Raw genomic sequence first — 17,534 nt, 5'->3', positions numbered from 1 at the left:
AGAGGATCTTGTGTCTGCATAAAATCCTCCTGCAAAGTTTATGCTCACGTCTAACTGCAGCCCTAGACTTCAAGGATCCCTCCTCCCCACTTTGGCAGAGGATTGCCCAGAGTCTTTGTGGAAGTCATACATTTTGTTACTGTGACAAATACCTTAGGGAAATTTTTAAAGAAGGAAAGATTTACTTTGACTTACATTTTCAGTCCATGGCTGGCTCGACCTGTTGCTTTTAGGTCTGTGGCAGAGCAGAAACATCAGGATGGAATGGCACAGGGGAGAAAGCTGCTCGCCTCACAGGAGCTACAGAAACAGGAGAGGGAGAGAGAGGACCCAGACAAAGAAGACCCTTCAAGGGCATGCCCCAGGGACTATATCCTAAATAACTAGGACCCACCTCCTAGTCGTTATCAACTCTCAATAACAATATCAGATTATGAATCCACAAATGGATTAATCCACTGATGAGGACTGAGTCGTCATGACCCAATTACTTTAGCTGGAGATCAGATCCTCACATAGGAGCTTCTTAGGACACTTCCCATCCTGCTGAAACAGTCCCTCAGGTCTAGACTGTCATCGGTAATTAGGAACTTGACATACAAGACACGTTTTAACCAACAGGAAAGGTTTTTTTTAACCTTGTTTTGCCACCTTATTTGGATGAATGTGGTGGTTTTCCCCAGACTGTAAGAGACTGGAGTCGTAGGAGACTGGAGTCAGGAACTGAAAGAACAGTCAGCGGTGCACAGCTACGGGAGGATACCTGACAGCAGAGGAGCAGGCACAAAACAGAAACCCAGAGCCAGGAGCCAAATGCTGCCATCACTGCAGGTTACTTCAGAGTGAGGACGGGATGTGTCCCCACATCGCTATGCCAAACCCAAGCCCATGAGGGGAAGGAGAGGACAGTACAGAGTTGTGAATGGAAAGGATTTGGAATCTGACAATATGAGTTTAAGCCTTGACCTTGTACTTGCTGGGTGGGACATCTTAATAATTCATCTGACCTACCTGCTGAATCTAGTCTCAGTTCATAAGCTGGATCTAGGGATACCCGCCTGGCAAATATGAGGGAAATTAACGAGGTACTTCCACATTAGCAAGTTTTATGAACAATGAATTTCAATATTTAGGCAGCTGGAATTTTTATGTTCATACTGATGTCACTGGGACCTCAGGAGCTGTGTTTTCTGTTTTCTGTACTTCAGGGGAAAGTAAAATAGAATTTATAAGTTCTGATTCTTTAAAATTTTTCTGACTTATTTTTATTTTATGCATATGAGGGTTTTGGTCACATGTGTGTAAGTGCACCATGTATGTGTGATGCCAGTACAGGCCAGAAGAGGGTGTTAAATCCGCTGGAACTGGAGTTATGGATGATTTTTAGCCACCACATGGGCTAGGAACTAAACCAGGTCCTCTGAAAGAGCATCCAGTGCTCTTAATCTCCCAGCTATCTCTCTAGCCCCAAGTTTTGATTTTTTTTTAACTTTTACAAAAACTTTATTGAGAATTTCATACATGTATATAAGGTGTTTTGATCAAATCCATAAATCCATGCCCACTCCCTCCCCTCCAACATCCCCCCCCCCCCAAGAGGGAGCCCTAAAATCTAAAAAAAAATTCATTATTTTTATTTTATGTGTATGAATGTATTGTCTGCATGTATGTAAGTGCACCCATGTCATGCAATGCCTGTAGAAGTTAGAAGAGGGTGTTGGATTCCCTGTAAGTGGAGTTACAGATGGTGCTTAGCAACCATGTGGTTGCTGGGAATGAAACCCAGGTCCTCTGCAAGAGCAGCCAGTGCTTTTAACCACTGAGTCATCTCTCCAGCTCCAAGTTTTGATTCTTAAAGAGAGAAAATCTCAGAATTACTCATACCTGTGGACTGACTTGTCTGTCCACTAACAATGAAATGTGAAAATGTAGAAACAACAAAGAGCCAAGCAGTCAAGATAGACTGGGGCCTGGACTGCCATGCTTGGGCTGTAGGCTTACCATTTATACACCCAACTCTATATTTCATAAAATATTGAAAATAAAAATACCAAAATATAGGCCAGAATTGGGGCGCTGGTAAATTAGGTGAGGAAAAAGAGTTGTTACTATGCGACACACCTTCAAAACTACTTGCCATAACCCTCCCAGAACACTTCCTTGATACATTTCGTGTGCAATAGCTGTTGGATGGGCGAATAAATAAATGCATAGATTACTGAATATTTTTTAAACCTGGGACTTTTCAAAGTAAGCTTCTTACCATTGAGAAAGATCATTAATATACAAATAGAATATTTGACTTCAAGCTGTTGAAGAAAATTGAAATTCTATACTGAGTTTGAAAATTAATCTCTGAAGGTCACTTTTCATTTTACTTGAAAAACATATTTACTTGCACAATATCTTGACAAAGAAATATCTTTCTGTAATTTAGCTGAGTTACTGACTTCAAAGGATGCTAGCAGAGTTAATTGAACCCAGATTAGTGAGTGATATTGTAGGCAGTGCATTAAATTTCTCAAGGATGCGGTAAAGCTTTCAGTGATTAAACACGTTTTCCATAAAAATATAACAATTTCATGCAATAAATATTCACAATCTTTTACAGGTCAGTGGTCTTGAAACTATCAAAACATACCCTTTTTAAAATTAAATTTGTTTGTTGCCAATTTCATATAGTATGTAATGCTTTCTGATTCTCTTTCTGATTACTCTCCCCCATCTCTTTTGTCTCCCTCTCCTCACTATCAATCCCCTACTTCTTCCTATCTGTGTATATTAGTTACTCTTCTGTTGCTGCGATAAAACACTTTGACCAAGGCCTCTTATAAAAGGAAGAGTTTATTTGGTTTATGATTCCAGAGAGACTAGAATTCATCATGACAAGGAGCCATGGCAGGAGGCAGCCAGATCAGAAAGCTGAGGGTTCACATCTTTAAGCAGGCATGGGAAACAAGCTGGAAATCTTGCAAGGCCTCTGAGCCTGCTCCCAGTGACTGCTTCCTCCAGCATGGCCGTACCTCCTAAAGGTTCCATGACCCTCCCCAAATAGTAGCATGTACTGGAGACCAAGTGTCCAAATATTTGGAGCTATGGGGACACTCATTCAATCCACTGAAATGTCTTTTTCCCAGATTCAAAAATTTTTGTTGTTTTGTGACCCATTTAAGTTTAACCAGGGTCATGACAAGTGGTTGGAACTACCCCACTGGCACCTGGTGGGGTCACTGGTGGGTACCCAGCTGAAAGCAACTACTCCCCTACTCTCTGAATCTATCAGCAGCAAACAGCACAGCCGTGAGGCATAGGATCCTGTGAGGCTCTTCTGCATCCAAAATAAACCCTTCAGTATTATAGGAAAGCTCCTTGTTCTTAGAAGAAATCTAACTTTATGGACACATGCTAGAGAAAATGCAAGGATTTAACCAAAACTTTTATGGTCATGGGTACATAAACATCTACTAATCTTTTCCCTCACTCATCAGTCAACATTTAAAATCCATTCAGAGTTTTGCTTTTTCAAAGGAAATTGCTTTAGCAGTCCCTTAATGCTTCTTTCAACGCTCCTGTTTGAAGGGAAGCAAAACAAAATGCGTGGTCTCTGTTTTAGCTTTACATTCAAATCAAAGCTAGCTCGATGATATTTGATTTGGGGTTTTAATAATTTATTTTTACAAGCAACATATTTTCCATGCTGTTCACTAGATAAATCACATGCAAAATACATCTCTCAAATAACCAAGGCAATTTATCCACAGTATGGAATGTCTGGATACAAACCAAGTAAATTTTAGAAGTCAGCTGCCCAAACCAATGAAATATGGTAATTTACCACGACCACAGGCCCACACCGAAACTGTATGCATTGGGTGCGCACAACATTTATTATATATTTCAAAGGTATTCACAAATCTCCTGATGCTTCAAGGGCTCCAGATGTGCCTCTTACAAATATCAAAATTGTACTCTGCTGTGAATTTGAACAGAGAAAAGATTTTCCTTAGAACATAGTTCTAGAAAAAGGAGTGTCTTATTTAAAGGGCTCCATTCTTAATAATCCTCCACATAGCTTCAACCAGCTACAGTGTCTTTGCAAACTCATCCCAAAGGAGAAACTCAGCATCATGGAAAAACAGATGGGTCATGATATTCTTGCTGGAGTGTAGAGGTTCCCATTCACCAGGAAGAGCTCTGAGGGGCAATGGACACAGAGGGCAGACTGGAGATTTCCCTCAGGCAGAAATCCTGCTCTTCTAGTTTCTAAGACATATTTGAAGACTGCCCTTAACTTAAGGAGAATTGGTTATGAAGCACAAAACAAGGACTCATCACGTTTCTTTAAGAGACGGAGTCAATGAATGCCACTTGTGGGGGCAGCCTTGTATGATATAAGATGTGAACTCATGGGTGGGGGAATAGGTGTTCTTAGAAAGCAGATCTGATGGGGGGCAGGAGGGTAGGAATGGAAAGCACTAGAAATGGAATCCAGCTACTATTAAGCCATTTTGCAGAATTTCAGTGGGTGTTCCAGCAATATTGAGCTGAATCAATAGTATGAAATCTAGACATTCAGTTCACATAATGACAAGACACAGATAAAAGCAATATATAATTCTATGGAACCTACAAGGGCATTTGAGACGTTTCAACACCAATGGTTGCAGCATTTCACTAAGGGTGAATTCTACAAACATCCTCTGATGTCAAAGTAGAACAGCTGCAGGTGTGACCTTGAGTTCCAGAGAGGAACAGCTGCAGGTGTGACCTTGAGTTCCAGAGAGGAACAGCTGCAGGTGTGACCTTGAGTTCCAGAGAGGAGGTGACATTGCTATTATTTGCAGTTGATATGATTTTGTTGTTGTTATTTAGAAAACCTGAGACTCAGCTAAAACTGGCCTATAATAAAAGCTTGATGTGATGACTGAAATAAATGGAGCGTTTCATATGAGTCATGATCACTAGCAGGTACAATAGACATCATAAGAATAGGGGCTGGAGAGATTGCTCAGTGGTTAAGAACACTGGTTGTTCTTGAAGAAGACCTGGGTTCTAATCCCAGCACCTACATGGCAGCTAACAACTGTCTGTAACTCCAGTTCCAGGGGATCCGACAGCCTCTTCTGACCTCCACAGGCATTGCATGATACAGGTGCGCTTACCTACATGCAGGCAGTACATGCATACACATAAAATAAAAATAATAAATAAAAAAATAAAAAAAGAATAGAATCAGGATGATCTCTTGTTATCAATTGCTAAAAAGGAGGCCTAAATGTGAAGTACTTTCCAGACATGTCTGTGGCCATACCACCCAAAGACCTGATCTCATCACACCTTAAGGACCTGCACTCGAATTATAAGATTTCATTAAGAGAAAAAGTGCATGAAAGAGAATTACCTATAACCCTTTCTTCTTTCAAGAGACAGGAAGGCCTTGGTTGTGCTGGTAGGAAACTGGGATCCTGAGTCAATATTGAAAGAGGGGACGTCCCTGTAAGATTAGTGGCACTCCTGTCATACCAGCGCTTGTGGGCTGAAACAGGAAGATTATGACTTTAAGGCTGGGTTGAACAAGATCTTGTCTCAAAGCGACAAGATCAGCAACAAAGATTAGGGCAGGAATCGGGGGCAAGAGAGAAGACGAGTGTGTGGGGGACAGTGGTTGCAGGTAGAGCTTTGGACAGTGAAGGTAGGATACCCGCTGTGGGGCTGTGGAGATAGATGCCAGTACAGTGCTTGCAAGGCCAGCACAAGGACCTGAGTTTGAGTCCCAGAACCCATAGTGCTTTCATGTAATTCCAGTGCTGGGGAGGTAGAGGCAGGTGGCTTTCTGGGGCTTTCTGGCAAGCTTACCTAGTGTAATTAGTGAGCTCCTGGTTACTGAGAGACCATGGTATATGGGGCCTGAGAAACATCCAAGGCTTCCACGTGCACCCTCACCTTCACACACATGCACCTGCCTCCCCCCCACGCCTCCCTCCCTCTCCCCAAGAGTACCACCCCAGTTCGGGGTTTGGGGAGAGAGCTGAGAAATGTGCTTTCGTTTCTTTGTTTAGATCTTTTTAAGTGGCAAAGCTTGCTAATGGCCATTCCTTCTGTGTCCTCATCTTCATGATAGACATTGGGAGGGCACGTGCGATTTAGAACAGACCTGTGCTTTCCTCGGATCTATGCTCACCCTCATGCTGGCACGAAGAGGGAACTAGGAAGGCCCAGTTTTATTTGGATTTTTTGACTATCTCGGAAATATAGCTCCAGGTTGAAGTGATTTCTTCAAGTCTGAATTACAGTGCTGCACTAAGATCATTACTATAATAAAATAAAGTGGTTCTTGAATTGTTTTCTTTGTGTATCCCCTTGCTCTCTGGGACTCTGCATGGCTGTCCATTGAGATCAATTTATAGACAGTCAGCAAGTCCTCTCAGTGATCTGAACAATTGGCAGAGTAAGAAGTTGGTGGTGTTTTGATTGTAAGCGCCATATATGCTGAGGGTCTGAGCTGCTTGGCCTGTGCTAACTGAATGGTTATAGTATGGTGTATCTACTCTGTCAAAGCTGTCATTCCCATGGGTCAGCAAAACTTCAGTTTTAGTTTAAAACAAGTTGTTCTTTCTATTTGTTTTAGGAAGGTTGAGAATGGTTTGGATAAATATGAATAAGCTATAAAAATAAATGTATAAAGTTAAACTGAAAAGAGCCACATACTATTTCTCATAACAGTATGATTTAACCAGATTATGACAAAGCAGGCAATGGAAATTGTCAGTACTGGTTTCTTTATAAAAGCACATGATAGTTTGAACTTTCAGTGTTGGTCAAAGCGTGTGTTTCAGAGGGTTACATTCAGCCTAACATACTCTGTATTTTTGCATTTCAGGTCACTTTTTCCTGCACCTGTGAGGACGAGTACATTGGGACTTTCTGTGAAGAATTTGATGCTTGCTACAGGAAACCCTGCCAGAACGAGGCCAGCTGTGTTGATGCAAAGGAGAAGCAGGACGGGAGCAATTTCACTTGTGTTTGTCTTCCTGGTATGTTTTCAGTCAGTACTTAGTAGACATCTCTCCTTGGAACGTGCCAAGGGTGGGTAAACAATGCTTTGTTCAGCTGTTGGGCAGTGACTACAAGATTTTACTTGAATTTATCAGTTTGTACATACACAGGGAATGGAAGAAGGATGTGCACAGGGGATAGCCCTCTTCCTTGGCTTGCTTTCTGATGCGAGAATGTTTTCATTTTTGCATTTACCATTTTTGTTCCTGGAAAATTATATTCTTAGTCACGTAACCACCTAGACGTCTCAGAAAACGATGGCACAGGCATACATTGAGATGACTTGGCACAGTTCTAGGTGATTATGTTAAGTCATTTAAGAACAATCTAGGATGGACTGCACAAGTTGTGCAAAGCCACCCCATCCTCCCATTGATATATTTCGCTTTGTTCCTGTGTGCTCCTCAGCCTGGCTTCCTGGCAGGCTGTTCTCTACAGTGGGGCAAGTCTTGATTAGTATGGTGTATTCTTGGAGAGAACATGAGACTTTGAGATCCTCCAAGCATTGGAACATCTTGATTCTGTTTTGAAACAGTGAGAAAACAGCAAACTTCTCTCTTCCCTTATGCAAAACATATACTGTTTTGCCTTTTTGCAGCCTGTTACCAGCTTCTGCTGGGGCATGGGGACTCAGGATGAGGTAAAAAGTGAAGCTGGAGAGAGGATGAACGATATAGGAGTTGCATACATTAGTCTCTCATTGTAAGAAACAAAACCTACAATGTAGAAACTTATAACTGAAAAATTCATTTATTTCCAAGCTTAATCAAATAATAGAAATCAGTTACTACTTTGGTGTATTCTTTTCCTGACCATATTTGCATGTGTGTGTGTGTGTGTGTGTGTGTGTGTGTGTGTGTGTGTGTCTGTCTGTCTGTCTGTCTGTCTGTATGTCTGTCTCATATGTCAGATGATTTTTTTATAGAACAATACATATAGTCCTTTAGAAATATATTTTAAAATCATCTAACGGGGCTGGAGAGATGGCTCAGCAGTTAAAAGCACTGACTGCCAGTATGGTTCTATAACTTTCTTTTTCAGATTATTTTCTGGTCAGTCATAGATACCCTTTGACACTGGCACACACAGAGCAACCTCATTCATTTGAACCATTAAGTAGCGTGTCTCTTACACCTGCGTCTCCACACTCACTCATCTGAAGACTGACTTGGCATCCCCTTTCAGAGTCCCAGGCAATCTAAGCTCAGTCATCCCTAAACAAGGCTCGTCATTGTTCCAGCCCCACATAGCCCATCTTGCAGTGTTCCAGCAAGACCGCTACACATCATTCTAGTGACCTTCTCCCTCTATTTCCACATTGTTTCTGCTTCCAAGTATCCTTTTTATAGTTGTGTCATTCAAGAATGTTTTTTCTATGAGAACATACCCGAGGAAGAAAGTGGAAGGAGGAAGGCCTTACTTGGGTTTATGACCCTGTGGTCACTTGGCTTTGTTGTTCTAGACCATGGTGACATGGACTATTATGACAGGGACGTGTGGAAAAGTGGAGCTGTTTACTTCATGTCAGCCAGGAAGCAGAGAGGGCAAGAGCAGAGGGTCTGGGAGCAAAATAGGCCTTTCAAAGCCACATCCCCTGTGATCTGCTTCCTCTGAGTAGGCCTCACCTCCTCAGAGCCTATCAGCTTGAACTTTTCAATAAAATAATCCACTGATGAAGCTAACACCTGTATCTGCAGCCAGGAAGCAGAGAGAGACGGCAGCTGGTGTTCACCCGACTTTCTCTTTTATGTACTTTTCACTCAGTCCTGGACTGCAGCCCATGGGCTGGTGCCACTCATATTCAGAGGGGGTCTTCCCTCAGTTAAAACTCTCTGGAAATGCTCTCAGAGACAAGGTCAGAGGTGGGTCTCCTAGGTGATTCAAAATCAAGTCACCAAGGAAGATGATGCATCACAGCACCTTACCACCTCTGAATAATGCCTCCAGCTGGTGATAAGTCTTTGATACAGGAAATTTCCACAGGGGGTCTTCACATCCAACCCATAATGCCATATACAGAACTCTCGTCTTCCCCAAAGGCTCTCTGCCACCAGTCCCAGGCCTGCTGCCTTCTTCCTTTGCTTATACTGTGAGGATAACCTCCCATAGTTTCTCTGTTCACTCTTGACCTGGCTCACACTGGAAATGGATGGATCATGCTAAATATGCTTCTAATAGCCATGTCTTGGTGTCCTGTTCTCCACATGACCACAGGTGATTGTTTTCAACAGGTATTTGATGTAGGTACTTTCTACTTGAAGTGGTACTTCTGCTTTCTCTTTGAACAAAGACTAAAACCTTGAGCTTTATTCTCAGCTGTGATGCTCTTTTGCCCGCCCTCTGGCCTCACATCCCAGTGTCTCCCTTGCTCTGCATTCTAATTATGCTGTCACCTCCCTAACAGCCTGAGCATCCTTCTACCACAGGGCCTATCCTCTCCTGTGTGCTTGGACAGCTCTTCCTCTCTGTCCCTTTGGTCCAGGTTAGTCACTGTCTTAGTGACTCTCTAATGTTGTGACAAAAACACTGACCAAAACCAACTTGGGGAGAAAAGGGTTAATTTCACTTTCCTCTTACAGCCCTTCATGGAGGGAAGCCAAAACAGGAGGTCAGGGCAGGAGCTGAAGTATAGACTCTGAAGGAGTGCTGCACGATCACTGGCTTGCTCCCAGGGATGGCACCCTCCACAGTAGGTTGGAACCTCCCACATAACCCCAACAGTCAAGAAATTGCCCCACAGACATGGCCACAGGCCAATCCAAGGAAGAAGCTTCCCCAATTGAGGTTCCTTCTAACCAGGTGTGTCAAGTTGACAACTAAAGCTATCTAGCACAATCACCTACAGATCTGTTTCAGACCTTTGTTACATGTCTTTTTCCCCCAGGAAATCTTGGCTAACTGCTTTAAGATAAATCTGTTTCCTTTTTTATAGCCTCACGCTCCTTTCTTGCACAGTTGCTGTTTTCAGCGTTTGCGAGATTCTTTGATTACTGCTTGTCTTTCTACCAGAGCTAAACCCCAGGAGAGGAGGGCCATAAGCATTTTGTTCATCACCGCATCCTACAGTGTGTGACGAGTGGTGGCTGCTCAGCTGGTGTGTGGATGGGGAGAGCTGTGGAAAGAGTACAGATGAAAGGTGACGGTTTCACTCGTTTCTCTACATGGGTCTTTAAAGTGTTTTCTCTTCATAAGTCACATTAGGGGGAAGCCTTCTAAAATACATGTCATTGTTCCCTAGTTTCAAAAAAACTCAAATTAAAAAAAATCCTGTATTTCAGATTATGGGTTTTTTTTGGGGGGGGGCGTTAGGGATGCTCAACCAGTAAAACCTATGCAGACATGCCCAAATCTGAAACACCTCTGATCCCAAGCATTTGGATAAGGGCTATTGGCCTGTAAGCTCAGTGATAGCTCATAGGTGGAGGTTTGCACTATCTGTGTTGAAATGATTATTGTTTGACAATTTTTTCAACTTAAAAATTATTTTTATTTTATGTGTATAAGTGTAATGCTTGCATGTATGCAAGTGTACCAGTGTCATGCAATGCTCACCATGCCAGAGAGGGTATCAGATCCCCTGGAACTGGAGCTATTGACGGTTGTTAGCTACCATATGGGTCCTGGGAACCCAATCTAGGTCCTCTGCAAGATCAGCCCGTGCTCTTAATTGCTGAGCCATCTCTCTAGCCCCTTGGTTTGATATTTTGTTCAGACCCATTCTCATTTCTCCATTTTTTGAAAAACATTCACTTGTATGGAACTAGAATGAAGTTTAAAATAATTTTTGATTAGTGCAAATGTTCTTTTTTATGTTTAATTTTTAGGTCAACATGCAAAGGAATGGGCTTTGCTATAACATTTTGATACACTTATATCATTACACTTAGTTCTTATTTACCTCCCTGCTGCTCTTCTCTGTCCACTTTTCTTACTGGTCCCCTGCCTCCTCCAAAGCGCCTTTCTGCTTGCACACCACATGCATGTAATGCCATCTTTTATTTCCCCTCCCTCTAGATATTTCTCTTCTTTCTAATAGTTCCTTTATGTGTGTGTGTGTGTGTGTGTGTGTGTGTGTGTGTGTTTATACACAGACGTTTAAGCCTACATTCCACACACAAGAGAAAGCATGAGCTTTGTCTTTCTGATTCTGATTTATTTTCTAAAACATAATAATTTCTATTTCCATTCGTTTTTCCTGTGAATGTCATACATTTAGTTTTTGATGAACAAGGTTCCACTTTGCATATGCACCATGTTTTCTTTACCCATTCATCTGGTGATGGCCATATAGGCTAGTTTCATATCTTGGCTATTGTGAACAGGGCAGCAATAATATGGATGTGTGAGGATATCTGTGGTATGTTAACTCAGGGTCCTCCAGATAGGTACCTAGGAGTGGGGTAGCTGGAGCCTATGGTAGCTCTGTTTTTAGCTTGTTAAGATACCTCCATATCAGTTTCCATAGTGACTGCATATATTTACAGTCCTACCAGTGGAATATAAGGGATCTTTATTCCCCACACACTCACCAGCATGTGTTGCTGGCTTTCTTGACAATAGCCATTCTGGCTAGAGTGAGATGGGATCTCAAGGTAATTTCAACTTGCAGTTCCCTGATGGATAAGGATGTTGAACACCTTGTCAAGTATTTATTTATCATTTGTATTTCTTCCTTTGTGAACTATTCTATTAATTAAAAGGATTAGGATGATGTCAATCTTTGGTTTATAATCACGGAGGTAGGTTTAGGGAATTGGAATGGTTTGAGTGCCATCTTAGTTGGGAAATCTTTCATTTTGTCCATGTGTAGCCTGTGTTTATATATTTACTAAGTACCAATGAAACTACCACCAAACCAGAACTGATATCTGATAACTAACCATGAATTCTCCTTATCTATCCATCTCTCCACCTCCATTTCCCATCTTCCCAGAGATGATCACTTTGGATTAGGAATTCATTAGCATTTTGCTTCAAATTATTATTGTTTTAATATTTGCATGTTTTATAGAGCATTTAATTGTTTCCAATTTTTTATATTTTATTTAGTATTACTTTTTTTTGTATGTGTGATTGTATTGCCTGCATTGATATAAATGGACCTGTGTCATGCAGTGTCCGCAGAGGTTGGAAGAAGGCACTGGATCACTTGGAACTAGAGTTACAAACAGTTGTTAGCCACCTCGTGTGTGCTGGAATTCGAACTGGGGTCCTCTGCAAGAGCAGTCAGTGCTCTTAACCGCTGAGCCATCTCTCCAGCCCCCCAAATGGACATTCTTATTGTAATTCTCAAATTTTGCTTTTGCAGTTAATACATTTTATGACCTATTTAAGGAAATGTTTTCCTGTTTTTGATCAAATTTTATTTCTTCTGCTAGAATAAAAGCTATTTTTATAGCACTGCACTTATAAACAGCAACTTTTTAATGCACTTTTTCTGTAATACCTATTCATTTATTTTTCAATTTCTTATCATAGAAAATTTGCTGCATAATCCCAAGTAACAAAAGTAATAGAGGGATCCAAAAACCCAGCATCCATAGCTATAATCCTGTTGCATCTATCTCCTCAAGGTGACCTATTATCTCTGCTTATTTACTGAAGTATTTGAAAGAAATTCTTGATGTCATTTAACTTGTTAATAACTATATTAGCTATTTTTCTTGTGGTGACCAAATGCCTGATAAGAAGCAATGTAAGGAAAGGATTTATTTTGGCTCACAGTTGAAGGAGATACAATCCATCATGTTAGGGAAGGCATGATGGCAAGCATGTGAGGTGGCTGGTCACACTGGATGTCCAGTCAGGGAACCAGAGTGAACAGGAAATGGGGCCAGATCCACCCATTTTGACCCACTTTCTCCAGGCCCTACCTCCTGAAGGTATAACCTTTCAAAATCAATGCTACCACACATGGGTTTAAGTGGGACATTTCACATTTAAATAACAACAGTAATTCAGTATGTATTTCTGTTAGATATTTAGAAATCCATAAAGCTATTATTTTCATACTAACAAAATTGACTAAATTCTTTAACATCATCTAGTATCGTATCTATGTTCAAATTTATCCAAATAAAACCAGAGTTTTATAGTTGCTCTTTCAAACCAGAATTCAAGGAAAATTCCCCAAAGCATATTTTGTCATTGTATTTAATTTTCAGTGTTTGTGTTTGTGTGTGTGTGTGTGTGTGTGTGTGTTGTGTGTGTTCTGAGGATTCAATCCAGAGCCTTGTACATACTAGGTAAGCACTCTACTGGTGAGATACAGCACAAGTCTCTCTTCACTCCTGTTTTTTAAAAATATTTTCTTTATTATCTTTATTATTTTTATTTTTATGTTTGAGTGTTATTGCCTGCATGTGTGTTAGTGCACCTGTGTCGTGCAGTGACCAAGGAAGACAGAAGAGGATGTCAGATCCTCTGGAACTGGAGTTAGCTGCCATGTTGGTGCTGGGATTTGAACCCAGGTCTTCTGCAAGAGCAGTCAGTGCTCTTCACCACTGAGCCATTTTTCCGGCCCCCACTCCTGTCTTTGAGATAGGGTCTTGTTGTGTATCCCAGGTTGATCTGGAACTTTTGATCTTTCTGCCTTAAAGTGTTGGGATTTTGTGGGGGTGCCACAATGCCCAGAGGTTATTTCTTTGTTTTACATGCTAGGTTCATTGTTCAGCTCTTTGCTATATTTTACCCAATGTCTAACTCTTGGAGATCACTATATATCAGTATACTGAACTAATATCAGTTCTTTTTATATCTTCACAGTACTCTACTGGGTGGTACAACATAGACTACTTGGTCTAATATTGATGGAATTTGAGTTGTTGCATATTTTCTTTTTTAAAATCTTATAAATTATACCATAATAAACAGCCTCATATCCATTTCATGCACTTCTTTTGAAAATGACAATTGTACAACTTTCTGTCTTGAAAACCTCCCAATTCTCTGGGAATATCATGAAGTATTGTTTTACATCTAGGTGTTACTGTGCATTGTTCACAGTTTAAACAGATTTCAAAATGATGTGAATGATCTTCTCACTGGCGTGTACATCATGTTCTGAGGTTTTTTAAAAAGATATGTTACATGCTTGGAGTTTTCCCCTTTGGGAAAGTCCCTCCCCATGCTTAGCTGGATTCAAAGCAGCTGCAGAATTACAGAAACTATTCAAATTTTTTATTCTTTGAAAAGTTTCTGTGTGTATGTAGTGAAATAAGATGATATCCATCTCCCATTTCCCCCTCTAACTCCCTTGGATGTCCCTCCACATGCCCACCCCAAACTTCATGCCCTCATCATAATTAGATTTATAATCCACTAAATCCAGTTAGTGCTGTTCATAAGTGCATAGGTGTGGAGCCAGCCACTGGAACATGGGAAACCCCTCAGTGCCCACACTCCTCCAAACTATTCTCCTTCCCCAGCAGCTATCAACCGCCAGTAGCTCCCCAGTTAGGGGTGGTGCCTCCCCTGTCTATTGTAGAATTCTGGCTGGCTTGATCTTGTTCATGTCTTATGTAGGTAACCAAATATAGCTTCTGTGAATTCATGAGTGTGACAGCCATGTTGTGTTCAGAAGACAGCAGCATTTCACAGCATTCCTCCCCATCCTCATCCTACATTCTTTCTGCCTCCTCCTCTGCCAAGTTCCCATTTAGCACTGAGCAGTCTATTATTCTCCATGCTTTGTCCAGTTTGGAGTCTCTGCAGTGACTTCTTTCCATTATAAAAAGAAGCTTCTCTGACCAATGTTGAGCGCAGTCCAGGTCTGTGGGTATAAGAATAAATCTTTAGAAGGCAGTTTGACATCATGACCACAAAGTCTTTTCTGTTTTCCTCTGTAGTTTTCTTGTCATCTTTATAACCTGTTACTTTGTCCCAAGGTGGCCTCACACTGGCTGGGGTCTCTTAGCCACTTTGCCTGTATACTTCCTTTTACTGCCTTTTCATAGGGCTGAACCACTCCCCTGGGCTCTGTTTGTCCTTATCGTCTAGAACATGTGCTCTGCATGTGCTGAGCTGCACTAGTGCTCTCCAAGGGTGGCCTTAGAATATTGATGAACTGAGTTCTCTCAGTGACAATGATTGCACAGATGAGAAGAGGCACAGGGAAGTTTTACAACTGGGGGACACCAGAATAATTTGAAAGACAACGTAAATCCCTGAACCCTGGTCCCTTCTAAGAAAAGATTGATTTCTGTTTGAGTCATAGTCAGATGAAGGCATTCACTTTCTAGAAGGTGACTCAGGGATTCAAGTCCCTCCTGTTAGAAACATACCACCTTCAAGAGTTGTTGCTGATCCTTCTAGGTGTGATCCCAGCACTCTGATGCAGTTGGGAGGATCAGGAGTTCAAGATCATTCTTGGCTAAAGAGTGAGTTCTAGTCTAGCCTAGGCTCTATGAGACCCTTCCTTAAAACCAAACCAGACAGAACCAAGCCAACAGCTATTGAAGGGAAAGGGGGAGGTGGAGGGCCCTGTGTGATGTTCTTAGGGCAGTGCCTTATCTGAGCATCTTATGTCAGTGCTATTATCCCCTACTTGCCAGAAGTTGGTCACAGAGTCAGTAGAGGTCCTGGCTAGGAAGAGGAAGCAAGTTGGCAGATATTTGGGTGTTCTTCAGGTCCTTCTGCTGACTTCGTAAGATCTTACTTTACTCTTTTTCTGGATAGGCAACTTGTCAGTTGGATCTACTTTTTGTAAAAACTTTTTATTTTTATTTTATGTGGCTCAGTCTTACACATGTATACAAGTGCACCCATGTCTGCCCACTGAGGCCAGAAGAGGCCATGGATCTCTTGGAACTGGAGTTACAGAAGGTTGTTATCACTGTATGGGTGCTGGGATTCAAAACCAAGTCTTTTGCAAGAGCAGCCGGTGCTCTTAACCACTGAGCCATCTCTCTAGCCCCTGGATCTGTGTTTTTCCTTTTTAAAAAATTTATTTATTATTTTTATTTTATGTGTATGAGTGTGTTGCCTGCATGTGTGTAAGTGCACCAGTGTTGTGCAGTGCCCATAGAGGTCAGAAGAGGGCTTCGGATCCCCTGGAAATGGAGGTATGGATGATTGCTAGCCACCATGTGGGTGCTGGGAGTCAAATCCAGGTCTTCTCCAAGAGCAGCCAGTACTCTGGGTGTACTCTTTTTAAAAATTTATTATTTTCATTTTATGTGTATGAATGTATTGCCTGCATGTGTGTAAGTGCACCCATGCCGTGCAGTGCCCACAGAGGTCAGAAGAGGGTGTCGGATCCCCTGGAACTGCAGTTGGATGGTTGTTAGCCACCGTGTGGGTGCTGGGAATTGAACCCAGGTCTTCTGCAAGAGCAGGTGGTGCTCTTAACCGTTGAACCATCTCTCCAGTCCTGGGATCTACTTGTAAGAGGAGAAATAACACACAACTCAAAATGAGTTGTTTCTAACTTAATTTCAATTCAAATATCCTTGAAAAATGATCTTCTCTATTGGAAAACTAGTCTTTGTGAAAGTGCTATTTACTAATTGATTAATATCAATCAATTGACCTTTGAAGATAGATATGTGATCTTCCCTGACTTCTAGCTCTTACAATCTTTCCACCCCTCTTCTATGATGTTCCCTGAGAGACATTTCCTTTATGGCTGAGCACTTCACAGATGCTTATTCTCTGCACTAAGACCATATTTTTGACATTTACGTTCAGTTAAAATTTTATTATTTTTATATGTATGGGTATATTGCTTGCATGTATGTATGTAAGTGCACCTGTGTTGTGCGATGTCCTCAGAGGTTGGAAGAGGGTGTCAGAATCCCTGAAACTGGAGTTACCGACTGTTGTTAGCTGCCATGTGGCTATGTGGAACTGAACCAGGGTCCTCTGAAAGAGCAGTGAGCCATCTCTCCAGCCCCTTGATTTAACTTCTATGTCAAGCTTCTAGTTTTGTTGTTGTTCATGGGTAACCTAGAGATTATGAATATAGTGGATTAAATTTTGAGTTGATTTAATAACACATTCTGTCTTTCAGTTTTCATTTGATTTTTTTTAAAAAAGATGAATTCTTATTACTTTGGAAAACAGCAGGATCAGGGGATGCTAGGTAAGGTATAGAAATTGAGTGTGTGTATGTATGTGTGTCCATGTGTGGGTATGTGCACATGAGTGCAGTTGCATGAGGAAGTCAGAGACATTGGATTCTCTTAGAGATGCAGTTATTGACAGTTGTGAGCCAGCATGTGGGTGCTGGGACCAAATTTGGGTCTTCTATAAGAGCAGTCCTCAATCTTAACTGCCAAACCACCTCTCTAGCTCCATTGTTTGATTTTTCTTTCATTTCACTACAGCTTTAACATATTCAGTAACACACTCCAGAGCAAGAATACATCTCTTTTACAAGTGGCTGTAAGTTTCTAGGTTCACAGTTGATTTAATATAGTTATACAATATTGAACTCATAAAGTATAAGCCCTGTAAGACATAAAATTGAATGAGTTTTT

The 17,534-nt window shown here is 41.4% G+C and overlaps 1 protein-coding gene across 2 annotated transcripts in view; it reads left to right on the top strand.

Annotated features, from left to right (window-relative positions):
• Dner (delta/notch like EGF repeat containing) overlaps nt 1–17,534 on the top strand; it is a 384,891-nt gene that overhangs the window by 235,671 nt on the left and 131,686 nt on the right. For both annotated transcript variants that reach the window (XM_008844457.3, XM_029568995.1), the window contains exon 6: nt 6,881–7,034. In XM_008844457.3, the coding sequence (XP_008842679.1) occupies nt 6,881–7,034 (154 nt within the window). The remainder of the gene's footprint in view (nt 1–6,880; nt 7,035–17,534) is intronic.

Source organism: Nannospalax galili, unplaced genomic scaffold (assembly GCF_000622305.1).
Source record: "Nannospalax galili isolate Female #2095 unplaced genomic scaffold, S.galili_v1.0 scaffold220, whole genome shotgun sequence".
Taxonomy (NCBI): Eukaryota; Metazoa; Chordata; class Mammalia; order Rodentia; family Spalacidae; genus Nannospalax; species Nannospalax galili.
Note: the sequence above shows the minus strand (reverse complement) of the source record. Positions and strands in the feature narration are given on the sequence as shown.